The following is a 15,000-nucleotide window of genomic DNA, read 5'->3' on the forward strand; positions in this document are numbered from 1 at the left end:
TGTCCCGCACCACACTGGGGGACATTATCATATGTAAACAATGAGGGAGGACATGAAGTGCATGCACCCCAAAATATTGAGAAGGGAGATAACAGGGAGAGATCCATGAGGAGGAGGTGTTCAGTACAGCATCTTTGTCTTCATCGTTATCATCGTCATCGTCATTGCCGTTGTCATCGTCATCCTCTTCCTCATCCTTGCTGTTGTCTTGGATGGCGGTGTATGCGTGTCTGTGAGGTCTGTGTGTGTGCATGTGTGCGTTTCTAGGGCGGTGAGGGTGTGAATACATGCGTGCACCTTCTTATCATGTGTGTCAAAAACTATGCAGGCATGCACAATGCGAATGATTCGGTGAATCTCGCTCTGTGTTTGTGTGAGCATGTGTGTGAATGTGTGAGTGCATGCTACCTGATCATACTTCGTCACTTTACTTTTTTTTTAATTAACTGCTCCTGCCCTATCCCACCCTACTATTTAACTACATTATACTTGCACTATATGACAATCATGTTCAAACCGCACCTTAACCGCTATTTTGCACTACTGTTTAGATCTCCAACCACATTTCGTTGTCTCTGTACTCTGCACGGTGACAATAAAGTGGAATCTGAAGCTGAATCTGAACAAGAGAGAGAGAGAGAGAAATAGGGAGAGGGAGATGGAGAGGGACGGTGACAGACAGAGCCAGACAGACAGACAGATGGAGCGAGAGACAGAGAGATAGAAACAAAAAACCAAGACAGAAACAGAAAGAAAGTGAGTGAGTCTGTCTGTGTGAGCTTGTACGTGCATGCATGTGTGTGTGTGCATGCGTGCCTGCCTGCCTGCGTGTGAGGGTATCATCAGGAGCTGTCATGCACACACCTCGCTGGGTAGCTGGATCCCCTCCTAACGGCCCCCACGGGGGCCGGGGGTCATTAGCATATTAAAGGTGACATTTGGCAACCGGCCCCCCCCCTGACAGGCATGTGCAGAGCGGCCCGTCGCTTAGACACCGAGGCACCGAGACCGCCTCATGCTCGGCGTGGAAGAAACACAGGTGCATGAATACGCATGTTGAGAAGCTACTGGGTTTCCCCTGCACGCATACAAGCACACACACACACACACACACACACACACACACACACGCAAACACTCTCACTCGCTCTCTCACACACATGTGCACACACTCACACACACACACACACACACACACACACACACAGACATAAATAAACACACACACATATAACCACACACACACACACACACGCACACAAACACACACGTCAGTATACTGTGTTACTGGCCCAGTCCTCTCTCGCTCGTGTTCAGATGGTTGTCCGTAATAAAGGCTCTCATGGTGGCAGTGGACAGGACTCACAGATGAGGAGGTTGGGCGAGAGATGGACGCACGCACGAACGAACACACACAAGTACAAGGTGGTAAAACCAAGTCAGTAATTAGGAGGAAGAGTGTTGCTAGTTGAAATGCTCAGCCTTCACAAAAGCTGCCAGATGACTCTCCCCTCTCCCCTCTAGCCCGGCCAAGAGACCCGCGGCCGAGAGGAGTTGTGAGAGAGAGAGAGAGAGAGAGAGAGAGAGAGAGAGAGAGAGAGAGAGAGAGAGAGAGAGAGAGAGAGAGAAGAGAGAGAGAGAGGCGTCAGAGTGGTCTCCTCTCGTTTAGAGAGGAGTGCACGAGGTACGCTTGGACCGAAGAGAAGGAGGAACAAAGAGACAGACGAATAGGAATATCGGACGGGTGGTCTTACCTTCATTAGTACTGACTCGCTGAGCTTCTCCCGGTTCACAATCTTTATGGCCACTTTCTGGCATGTGACACAGTGGACTCCCAGCTTGACCAGACCTGCAACACAAGAGGGAGGGGACCACAGTGTGAGGAGCAGTGCAGCACTCAGCTCACTCACTGACAGGGACACCCAGGCCAAATACCACACTAACGAACACAGAAAGGGTTCTTATTGAGACACTGAATGAGTTGGATGTCTGTTTTGACAAGGAATTCTTGAGCTATTCTTCAACCATACTTTGGATCTTTAAACTATATCTTAAATCAGATTATTGAGATGAGGCAGGCATGCACTCAGTCGACTCCAAGACATTTACATTACATTCAGGGCATTTAGCAGATTTTTTTATCCAAAGCGCCTTAGTCATTTATGTAAGGCGACAACCAGCTTGTCGGGAGCAGTTACGGTGAGGTGCCTTGCTCAGGGACACCTTGACACTCAGCAGGTGGACGAGTTGGGGATCAAACTAGCAACCTTTCGGTTACAAGTCATCCCGCTCTGCCTCGCGAGCTACTGCCACCCTAAAGACATCCACAAATCCCACAATCAAACACACAAACAATCAAACAGCTAAAACAGCTAAAACAGCCAGTATAGTCCATAGCGAGACACTACTGTGCTGTGTGTCCTGCGTCGACCGGGCACTAACGGCCCTTATGCTCTGTGCTTGGCGGATATTTACATCCAACAATAAAGTCATTTGTGTTAATAAAGTAAATAAAGGGAAGTTTCCCCCCTGAGGGGGAGGAGAGGAAGAAAGAGAGAGAGAGAAAACAACGGCTCCCTGTTATTGAGCTTTACAAAGTACCCTCTCTGCTGTAAAAGCCCTGGTTAGCAGACACAGACCATAAGGCATAGTGTTAGCAGGTAAAAGTACCCACATAAACCTGAAGGCAGGAATGGAACGGCCAGGGCAATGTTCTGCTTGTCTCTCTACCCACTGCTTGACTCTCTGCCAACAAGGTGTTCCCAAACAGACAAACACCAAGGCTGGTGAGGGTTTCGGGTATCTCTTCCCCTCTCAACACATTCTCAGTTCCGTACTGAGGAGGAATTGGGACCGGGTTTGTGACTCGTTTTCAAGGTTTAACAAATGTCACACACGGCAGAGTTATGGAACTGTGTGGCATTGGCGCGATGGACAATTTTTTGGGGAATAAAGAAGAACACGCACAAACACATAGACATTGTATTAGTGAACCAAAACACACACAAACTCACACACACGCATGTTTGCATCCACACATTTTATAAGTGAACCAAAACACACACACAAACTCACACACACACACATGCATGTTTGCATACACACATTTTATTAGGTAACCAAAACACACAAACGCATTGGGCACACACACATTCACTAAAGTTATTCGTTAACTAAAACACACACATACACATTTAATTTCATTTTATTTGAACATTAAATTGTTGTGCTGTTGCCAAGGCTGCTAACAAACAGCCCATAAATAGCCCGCTAACGCCAACTCGGACACTGGAGGCAGGCTGCGGTCGTTAAACAGTCCTGGTACGGCTGCCAAGAGATCTCCAACACTTTGCTTTAACAAGTAAACTCAAGTAAACTTCAACACCAGGCTCTCTGGTTAGATCCTAATCATTCACAATTACATTTACATTAGGTCATTATGCACACGCTTTCATCCAAAGCGATTTAGAATAAGTACATTTTTCAGAAGACAGAGAAACAATATATGGCTGTCAGTGCAGTAAGGATGTTCATAGAACCATCACACCGTCACAATAGGTTAGCCCATTCCCCGTATAAAACAAAGATAGCTAGGATAGACACTATACGATGCCAAGTACCATTTTTAAGTGTCAGGACGTACAACATACAACAAGTGCGTAGGAGTGGGTGTGGTAGGGTAAGGAGGAGGCTGTGCAGAGTCTAAGTGGTCTCTAAACAAGTGAGTCTTGAGTCTTTTGCGGAGCCTGTTGAGCAACTCTGCGGTCCTGACGTAGGCAGTGAGCTCATACCACCAATCATGCCAGCGCACCGGGCTACCTCAGCAACAAGGCAGGACTTATCACAGCAGCACAGGGGTGTGTGTCTTGTGTCTAACTACTTTGTGTTATAATTTACACCCGAGCCGTTCTGGGAGAACCCTCGACTTCAAGTTTGACGGACCATAAAGCCGACAGACTGCAAAGTATTTGCAAACCGTATAATCCAGATGTGACGGGAGCACATCGGGAAGGGCCGTGATGAACTGACAACAAACATGAGTTCTAACTTATGTTCATACCCTCCCTGCGCCCTGGGAATCGGACTACAGCGGCGGTCTCAGGGCTCCCGGGGAAAAGGAGTTGGATGAAATAATGAAAAAAGATCTGAGGAAGAAGACAAGAGACGGGACCGACCGGGAGACTGACTTCCAAAGCCACTATTATCTGCTCCGCTAGTTCCCTGTCTCTCCGTTGCTTGAGCCAAACGATCAGATAGACAGATGGAGGGACAGCAACATCTAGGGTAAGACGGTGTTACAACATTGAAAAGAGGGGGGATTAAAAGTGGGAGAGAGAGCGAAGTGACATGGAAAGTTGTCGGATGAGAAACTGAAACAATAGTTAAAGAGGATTGGGGAGTAGGAGGTCAGGAACAATGAAACACAGAGGGCCAGGGGGCGATTGAGAGACATGGAGAGAAAGAGAGAGAGAGGGGGAGAGAGAGAGAGAGAGAGAGAGAGAGAGAGAGAGAGAGAGAGAGAGAGAGAGAGAGAGAGAGAGAGAGAGAAAACCCATCAGGGTTGTGATGCTAGGTATAAAATGATGAAATGCGTGTTGGCGTATTCACGGTAAACACAATAAAGATAAAATATGTGACCTTGGGTGTTAATGAGTTGTTGGCAACAAACTGGGCAAATGAAAGTGCTAAAACATTACAGGTAGATATAAAAAAGAAACCCTCCCATGCCATCAAACAACGCCACCTTTTAGGTGTTTACGTTGGCGATAAAGTTTGACAGCACCCCTGACGTTAACGAGCATTAACACCCCCCAAATCAAACTCAATTAGTGCCGCTAGGTGTTTGATCACCGACAATGTCAGCCAATCAGCACGAGCCATTTTAATAACCCGGTTTCCGTGGTGACCCGGAGGACAGTCAGCCCGGGGTCGCTCCCCTGGAGCCGGTAACTCATGCCTCCGTCTTTAGGAGCGGAACGGTTGGGAATTTCTTTTGGGATATTAAGCACATTATCTGCATATTGCATGACCCAATTCTTTGCGGATTCCTGCACAAACTGTACAGCGCTTTCCTCTTTTTAAATAGATTCCCATTTTAAACACATTCTTTCGCTCTATTCTATTCGACATATTGTGTTCCTATGGTAAACATCTCTATTTTTTCAAAACTTTTCTTACTATATGTATTGCTACTGTTATGCAGCAACAGAGACCAAGATAGTTTTGTCTCTACGTGTTCGACTTTCTCCTGATTCTGAAATACTCCTTCTCTCAGCGTGTCTGTATCCCACTGCATTGAGTCAGTCGACCGCCCCTACCTCACTGTATCGATATTATACTATTATAAACTCTGAAACTGACTCAATAACCCCAAATGTCCTATGTACTCTTCAATAACAGACCTTTCTTTTGACACCTGTCCATCAGTGCATTCATAGCCAGAACCTGAATGAATTCAGAACATATGTTCGGAGAGGAATTACAATTTGATGAGATAAACATTTGACGAAGTGTCTGATGAGGCCCAGGCCCGGGGCGTGAGCGCTCGCTCGACTCCAGGCATAAAGAGGATAGACGAGGGCATCAACAGAGAGCCAGCGCAAGGCCGGGGCCAGAGCCGCTAAGCCTGGCGGTCTCCGCGTTGCGTCTCCCTGTGTCTGCGAGGCGGGAAAGCCCTCCTGAACCAGCCTGAGGCTCTGAACCATGTTGTGGAGAATCCCAGGGAGACCCCGGGACTTAGGACGAGATCCAGTCGGAGCTGAGTATCCATCCTGCGCTTTTACTTTGAAAGGGCGCTCCAGGCGTGTCCAAACACCGTTCTTTATCATCGCCAGCGAAAATAAATCCTTCACCGCGGGTAGAAAACACATGAGATTACCGCCGCAGGTAGCAGCCGGCAAAGTGGGAGCGGGTTCGTGTGTCTGTTTGTGTGTAGGTGTGGGTGTGTCGGTGTGCATGTGTGCATGTTTGGATGCGGGTGTGTTTGTGTATGTGTGTGCATGTGGGTGCCTGTGTGTGCGTGCGTATGTATGTGTGTGTGTGTATGTGTGTGCATGCGGGTGCACGTATGTGTGTGTATGTGTGCGTGGGTATGTACGTGTTGATGTATGTGTGTGCATGCGTGTGTGTGTGTGCGAGTCTGAGGTCCTAGCTGGATCTGAATGAGCCGCTCTATCTGGGGCTGTCTTTGTGTCTGGAGCCACTGAAGGAATCCCTTAACCAGCATCTCCCCGAGGTGATGAAGTACATTATATCAGCCCGGAGCACACAGCCATTCAAATGTCACGCACACACACTGGCATATCGTCAATGAACACAGACACATCCCAACACTCAAACATTGTGCACGCACACACACACAAACACACACACACACACACACACACACACACACACACACACACACACACACACACACACACACACACACACACACACACACACACACACACACACACACACACACACACACACACACACACACAAAGGTCCACACTGGGCCGGCCTCTAGTTTGCCACCTGATTGAATCAGCGGGCGTATCGACCGCTCCATCGCTGCCCTTCCTTAATCAATAGCAGGGCGGGCCCCGTCCTTCAGCACGCCTCCTGAATAATGACCCCAGGACCGCTCCAGGGCCCGGGGTCACCGTCCACGACCAGGGGCCTCCGGGCTGGCCCTCATTCCGGCTCTGTGCCTTTCTCCATTACACACGCAGACAAACACACAGACACATACACACACACACACACACACATACACACACACACACACACACACAGACACACATACACACATTTGGCGAAGGCACACACACACACACCGACATACATGCACACATGTGTGCACGAGCAAACGTACACGGCACACAAGCACGCACACACAAACTGCATACACATTTGGCAAAAGCATACATATACACACACAGAGTACACAGTACACACACAGGAACACACATACATACACACATGCATGCCTGAGCACACCCACAAACAGAATAAACAGTACACACACAATAACAGAGACAAACGCACACACAGACACACAAACGTACACACACATACACAGACAAACCCACGGTCCCACAGACACACACACATGATTAATGATGTGTTCAGAGCGACTGGGGGACCCGGCAGAGCCCACAGGTCTTTACTGTACTGCTGCTGCGGCTCCTGAGGGACCTTACAGAGAGAAGTGAACCAATGATGAATGAATGAATGAATGAATGAATGAATGAATGAATGAATGAATGAATGAATGAATGAATAAATGAACGAATGAATGAACGAATGAATGAATGAATGAATGAATGAATGAATGAACGAATGAGGAAGAAATGCATGCAATAAGGAATGAATGAAATAAATGATGCAAGAAAGAATGTTGCAATGTACAGAATATTTCTGCATTAATGAAGGAAATAAAGCATGATAGAATGTATGACTAAAACATGAAATCCTCCATGAGAATAAGAACGAATCAAAGAGAGAAAGAGAGAACATACAAAACCAGAACTCAATGGATCGAACTGTGAATTAATTAATTCATCAATGAAAGTAATCAAGACTTAGTTAAGGTTGAATCGATCCTCCTTGGGAAGACTTCCTCCAACCTTACACACTGCTATACCCAACACGGTTCAAATTTCCCGTCATGTACTGGTTCCCACTGCCTGCTCCTCCTAACCCTGTTCAGAAGTCACTGGGAACCCTTTGGTCAGCGTGAAGCCCACCCAGTAGAGGAGAGACCCCGTGTGGACCTGGGGGAGTTCCCTCGTATCCGCCTCCTAAGGAAGGAGATGGCGGGAGAACCAGGTGTTATTCATCTCTTTGTCCGTCTCCACCGTTCAATTGACCCATGTGGAGGATGGAAGCAGAACCCTGGCTGAGAGCGATCGATCGGAGCGGACGAGACAGACACCACCTGATGGAGTCACAAAAACAAACACCCACCCACACACACCCACACACACACCTGTGTGTTGGTTCACACACAGCCGCTGGCTCTCACAGGAGAGGAACGGAGAGGAGAGGAGAGGGGAGAGGAGAGAGAAGAGAAGGAGAGGAGAGGAGAGAGAAGAGAAGGAGAGGAGAGGAGAGAGAAGGGAAAGATAGGAGAGGAGAAGAGAAGGGAGGATAGGAACAGGGGAGAGGAGAGGAGAGAGGAGGAAAGAGGAGAGAGAAACAGAAACAGAGGAGAGTAGGGATGAGAGAAAGAAGAAGAAAGAGAGGAGTGGAGAGGAAAGAAGAGAGAGAACTACAAAGAGTAGAGAAGAGAACAGAGAAGACAACAGGAAAGGAAAAGATAAAAGGAAGTCTTTACCAGTGTACCACCACGCTCACCGTTCAATTGTCTCTTCGAGAAACCCTGTAAGCCATGACGAGCAGATGGTAGCAGTTTAGCTTAGCTTAGCCTCCTCTCCCCCAGGCGCTAGCTTTAAGAGGCTAGTTGCCCGCAGGCACCGCTCTGCAAAACGTTCTCGTCCCTCAGCCCCATCTTCAAACACAACATCTGCTGGATACCTTCGTCCTTAGGCCTTCAGATCTTCAGATTCTCCTTCCACCCTTAACCCCAGACCGAGCCCCTGCAGTACAGCATAGAAAACCCCTCGGCCAACAGAAGGGACAGAACTTCTTTTGTAATTTCCTTCATTTTTTGTTTCTTTTGCTCAACCAAGTTGTGCAAAACACAACACCAGCATCCCGGCTTGCAGGAGGGAAGTCTCTGATTGGATGGCGGTTTAGATACATGAATTCAGATGGAACACCCCTGTTGCTTAATCATCTAATTAAGATGTGAGGTCATTAAGAAATCCTTTATAGACCCCACACAGGAATTCTGGGGTTTCCCAAAATTAACTCTTTCCCATAATAACTAGAGAGACCCAATGAGGCATATACTGTCAATATTGTCCCTACTGTCAATAATATGGACATTTACATTTACATTACTACTTCTCCTATTGCGTACAGAGAGAGAGAGAGAGAGAGAGAGAGAGAGAGAGAGAGAGAGAGAGAGAGAGAGAGAGAGAAAGAGGAAAGACTGCAATGTAGCACGATTTTGAATTTAAACCAAAAGACGGAACTCTGATTGACGAGAAAGATGTATTCCCCAAACCAATCATGGGTGAGATCTCCTGATTGGTCAGCAATGAGCCGACATGAGTGATCTCTAATCTAAATTGGCTCATATAGGGGCCAAACTGATATTCTCACAGGGCGTTTCACTCTCTAATAGCTGATGGATGGTATGCCGTTTCTAACAAATGACCCTCAAACAAAGGTAGATAAAAGCTTACCTAATCTCACCTTAAAGTCCTTCACCAGCCCCAACATCATGAGGGCCTCTCTCAATTACGCAACCACACACACACACACACACACACACACACACACACACACACACACACACACACACACACACACACACACACACACACACACACACACACATACACACACACACACACACACACACACACACACACACACACACAAGCCCACATAGACATACACACACACATGAGTGCCATGCAAACGCACACACAGAGTACATAGGACGGCCACTCAAACACAGACTCACACATAGAACACAGTACACACACACCTGCGAGCAGCAGCAAACGGACACACAGACACACACACACGCATGCATGCACGAGCAAACGCACACAGATAGAAAACAGAGTTGTGCCCACCACATGAGGAGGCACCTTGACCTGCGTCACGGTAACAGACCCATCATCGCTCCCTGCTACATGACCACGCGGACCACCACCTCGGGCGGGGATAACAGCCATCCAATGAGTCATCCTAAGTAACAAGCCCTCTGATTGGCTCAACAACGCAGCGCCCGCCTCTCCGTAGCGGTTCTCTACAACGAATCAGCATGCAAATGTATTCCAACACGCTCCGCTCAGACCCGGTGATCCACTCAGAGGTGAGACAGCTCAGAGGGGAGACAGCTCAGAGGGGAGACAGCTCAGAGGGGGGACAGCTCAGAGGGGAGACAGACGGGCCGCCCGGTAGGGCAGGGTACCCAGATCGCTGCGTGTTATTAAGACCCCCCCGACCCCACCTTCAGCTCCGGAGGGTAGCGCAAGGATATGAAGGAGAATGTGTTAACAACGCCGGGGTTGGATGCTACGACCCTCATGACTCCGTTACTGGTTCTGGAGATGAGGGGAGGCCCCACTGAGTGATTACAGATGTATTTCTATTACTGTTCTCTGGATCTCTCTTCATACCACTACGCTGCCTCCCGCTGCCGTTACAGACGAGAAGGAGGAGAACTCAAACCTGACGAAAGAGGAAATTATGGACGGAATAAAGTGTAAGTCTGTGTGTGTGTGTGTGTGTGTGTGTGTGTGTGTGTGTGTGTGTGTGTGTGTGTGTGTGTGTGTGTGTGTGTGTGTGTGTGTGTGTGTGTGTGTGTGTGTGTGTGTGTGTGTGTGTTTGTACACGTGTGCTTGTTTTTGTGTGCACATGTGGATGCATGTAAGTCTGTGTGTGTGTGTGTGTGTGTGTGTGTGTGTGTGTGTGTGTGTGTGTGTGTGTGTGTGTGGATGTGTGTGTGTGTGTGTGTGTGTGTGTGTGTGTGTGTGTGTGTGTGTGTGTGCGTGTGTGCGTGTGTAGGTGTCTGCGTTATGTTTGTATGGGTGTGTGTGCATATGCATGCCTCTGTCCGTCCTTATGCATATGTCTATGTGTGCGTGCGTATGTATGTGTATATCTCCGCATTCGTATGTGTGGATGTGCGCGTGTATATGTATGTGTGTGCGTGCGTATGTATGTGTGTGCGTATGTATGTGGGTGCATGCGTATGTGTGTGCATGCGTATGTTTGTGTGCGCATGCATATGTGCGTGCTTGCGTATGTATGTGTGTTGGTCTGTGCGTATGTGCGTGCGTGTCCTGCGTGCGTCTGTGTGCCGTGCTGTCCCAGAGCTGCCACTGTCCTGTTACGTGGAGGCAAGCTCCCCCATCACGCTGATCAGAGGCAGCCCGTTCCCGGCAGCCCGCCGCACTCCGGACCCTCCCTCCCGCTGGAGATGTCATTACAGATTGCCCCGCTTCCCCGCGGCCACACTCCGGACAGGCGGGACCGGGGGGGGTCAGGGTTCCCGAGAGCAGCGCTGTCAGAGGAATGTTCCCCCTTAATCCCAGACCGGAACATCACAAGCGGCCGCATCAGCAGCCATCACAGACCCCCCCGGTGACAGCCCAGGAGCGGAGTCGACGAGGACGAGAGAGGAGGGGAGAGGAGGAGAGGGAGGAAGAGGAGAAGAGTAGGAGAGAGGAGGGGAGAGGAGGAGAGAGGAGGAGAGAGGAGGAGAGAGGAAAAGGAGGAGAGAGGAGGGGACAGGAGGAGGGAGAGGAAGAGGAGGAGAGGGGGAGAGGAGGACAGAGGAGGGGAGAGGCGGATAGGGGAAGAGGAGGAGAGAGGAAGAGGGGGAGAGGAGGAGAGAGGAGGGGAGGGAGAGGAGGAGAGAGGAAGAGGAGGAGATAGGAAAAGGAGGAGAGAGGAGGGGAGAGAAGGAGGAGAGGGGAAGAGGAGGAGAGAGGAAGAGGAGGAGAGGGAGAGGAGGAGAGAGGACGGGAGAGGAGGAGAGAGGAAAAGGAGGAGAGAGGAGGGGACAGGAGGAGGAGAGGAGAGAGGAGGAGAGAGGAAGAGGAGGAGAGGGAGAGGAGGAGAGAGGAGGGGAGAGGAGGAGAAAGGAAAAGGAGGAGAGAGGAGGGGACAGGAGGAGGAGAGGGGAAGAGGAGGAGAGAGGAAGAGGGAGGAGGATAGGGGAAGAGGAGGAGAGAGGAAGAGGAGGAGAGGGGAAGAGGAAGAGAAGAGGGAGAGGAGGAGAGGGAGAGGAGGAGAGAGGGGGAGGAGGAGAGGAGCATAGAGGAAGTGGAGGAGAGAGGAAGAGGAGGAGAAGAAAAAACAGAGGCAGAGAGAGAGAGAGAGAGATGAGGACCGAGTCAGAGCGACGTAATCAATGGGTAACACTGCAGAAAATAAACCGTTGGAAGCTGAAGAAGTCACCGTCAAAACAAGGTGGAGAAGCGGGCCACCGGGAGGAGGTGGTGATGGCGGAGGGGTGACTCAGATCTATATTTAATGTCTCTGACTGTGGATCAGCAAAAGGAATGCATAATTACCGACTCATGAATAATGCAAGTAGGCTCTTCCTAATTAGCCACACCAGAGCCAACCGAGCGTCAAAAGTAGACAGGACATGCACACACACACATAAACACAAACCTACACACACGCGCGCGCACGCCCGCACACACACAAACACACACAGACACATACATACAAGCATACATACACACACGTATGCTTATACACAAACACACACACACACAAACATAAACACACGCATACACACACACAAACACACAAATGCATGAACACACTCACAAGCACAAACACACAAACACACACAAACAAACACTTCCTCACTCTCCCCTGCACACAGAATCCCACCCATACACTTGCTAGCGTAGGTACGATGCTACCAAGAGTGTGTGCTTGTCTGTGTGTGTGTTAGTGTGCGTGTGTGTGTCCGTGCGTTCCCCTCTGTGCCACTCTGAACAGCCCCGTGGGCGTGTCAGGCGGCCCAACACAGCCAGAGGAGCGGGGGGGGGGGGGGGGGGGGGGTAGGGAGAGCTTAATTAGCAGGCTCAGGACGTGGCGCGGGCCGGCCCCCAGGAGCCGCCGTCCTGCCTGCCGTCCGCCGCCGTGCCTCCAGGAAGAGGCCCAGAAGAGACGGAATCATTTAGCGTCTCGCCGGGCGCCGCGGCAGAGATCCATGGAGCTCAGAGTAGCAAAACGACACACACTGAGGCGGACGCTCTCACACACACACACACACACACACACACACACACACACAAACTGAGGAGGACGCTCTCAAACACACACACACACACTGAGGAGGACGCTCTCAAACACACACTGACACACACACACACACACACTGAGGAGGATGCTCTCATACACACACACACACACACACACACACACACACACACACACACACACACACAAACTGAGGAGGATGCTTTCTCACACACACACACACACACACACACGCACATAGCACACAAGCACCCGCCCGTGCAGGGACACACATTATGCACATGAACGCACGCACTCACTCGCTCTCTCACTAACACACACAGGCCGACGCTCTCCGGCACAAACACACACACACACACATAAACACAGAAACACAAACACACTACGCCGGCAAACACACACACATACAAACACACGCAACACTCTGGGAATGAATTAATCAAAACCAGTGCGGGAATAAATGAAGTGGAGTTATTTCATTAATTGAGGCTGAGTTTGTCGGTGCAAAGTCTCCATTATCAAACATGGATCAAACCGACTGGGGAAGCCGCCAAATGAACTGCCTTAGTAAGTCACTCTCATCCACAGCGCTCTGCCCTCTCATCCTCCCAGATCGGAACAGGAGGCGTCACGCCTGTTGCCCTGACGATGCGGGGAGGAGGGGAGGGGAGACGAGTCATCAAGGCACAAGCCAGGACGTTATTGAACTCTAATTCGGGATCCCCTTCATCTTGGTCTTCATCTCCTACTACATCCTCTCTGTCTGCCTCCTCCTCCCTCCTGGTTGGCGCTTTGAGTTATTTGGAAGCTTGACTGCGGCTGGCAGGGAGAGAGAGAGAGAGGCAGGCTGGAGGTCCTCTCTCGCCCAGACGCCATTTTGTTGATTAGACTTTAATTGGCAATCAGCTGGCGAGCCGCCGACTTTGGGAGAGACCAGAGCGGTGGTAACTTTGAGAAGCACAACAAAGAAAAAAAAATACAATCTTGTTTCTACGCCGTGTTGTTGTTTTTTCAACAGGATTTCGGGCACGGTGAAGAAGAGCTAGAACTACAACACACAAAACAAGGGTTTGAGTCCGGTTGTGTGTACATGTTTGGATGTGGTGTGTGTGTGTGTGTGTGTGTGTGTGTGTGTGTGTGTGTGTGTGTGTGTGTGTGTGTGTGTGTGTGTGTGTGTGTGTGTGTGTGTGTGTGTGTGTGTGTGTGTGTGTGTCTGTGTGTGTGTATGTGTGTGCATGTGTGCCTATATGTATATGTGCCTTTATGTGTGTTTGAGTGTGTGTGTGACAGCAAAACAAGTTTAAATCCCATTTTTCACACACCTGCAGAGCAGTGGTTCATGCCTTGCAACGGAACAGAGAAAGCACCACGGGTTCAACGACTTTCCTCAGAGAGCTGAAAGGTAAGAGCATTAAACCCCACCCGCGGCCTGCTTCCTGCTCTTCCCTCTAATCATCTATCACCTTTCACACAATACCAGCACCAACACACTGAGACACGCACCACAAGGCATTCTGCTATAGGGGACATATGTCACCTAGCTAACCATATTACCAGACCGTCATGCAATACATCCATACTGTTGATAATACATCCATACTATTGATAATACATGCATACTATTGATAATACATCCATAGTATTGATAATACATCCATACTATTCATAATACAACTATACTATTGATAATACATCCATACTGTTCATAACACATCAATACTATAGATAATACATCCACACTATTGATAATACACACCATACCATCAACGCAAAGCCCTTGAATCAAAATCCATTTCATTGCCAGCTAAGTATGCACGTTTTCTCTATATAGATATATAGATACATAGATATATGTAGGCACAGTGAAGAAAATGATACACAGAATCCCGATAAACAAACATGCATATTGAATAAAGCCATAATATACACAAAGGGAAGGTAAACGGAGTAAAGTGGTTATGGACACAGATTATAGATGAAGCTATTATCTCTGAATGTCAAGGGGCTCTGATGCTAATGTTAGGGGGAGGGGGGCGGGGTCTTGTGGGTCGGAGATGAGACGAGGTTGCTGTGGAAGCGACCGGGAGGTGACAGAGAGCCGTGAGGGGTGGGAGCGCAGTGGTAATTACCCTAGTGTTGTTGACA

At 49.2% G+C, this 15,000-nt stretch overlaps 1 protein-coding gene across 1 annotated transcript in view; it reads right to left on the reverse strand.

Moving 5' to 3' along the window:
- The window catches only part of brsk2a (BR serine/threonine kinase 2a), a 150,322-nt gene that overhangs the window by 67,688 nt on the left and 67,634 nt on the right, over window positions 1-15,000 (reverse strand). Inside the window, exon 2 of the mRNA XM_056598777.1 lies at window positions 1,755-1,849. Coding sequence (XP_056454752.1) covers window positions 1,755-1,849 — 95 coding nt within the window. The remainder of the gene's footprint in view (window positions 1-1,754; window positions 1,850-15,000) is intronic.

The sequence above is a fragment of the Gadus chalcogrammus genome, chromosome 9 (assembly GCF_026213295.1).
Source record: "Gadus chalcogrammus isolate NIFS_2021 chromosome 9, NIFS_Gcha_1.0, whole genome shotgun sequence".
Taxonomy (NCBI): Eukaryota; Metazoa; Chordata; class Actinopteri; order Gadiformes; family Gadidae; genus Gadus; species Gadus chalcogrammus.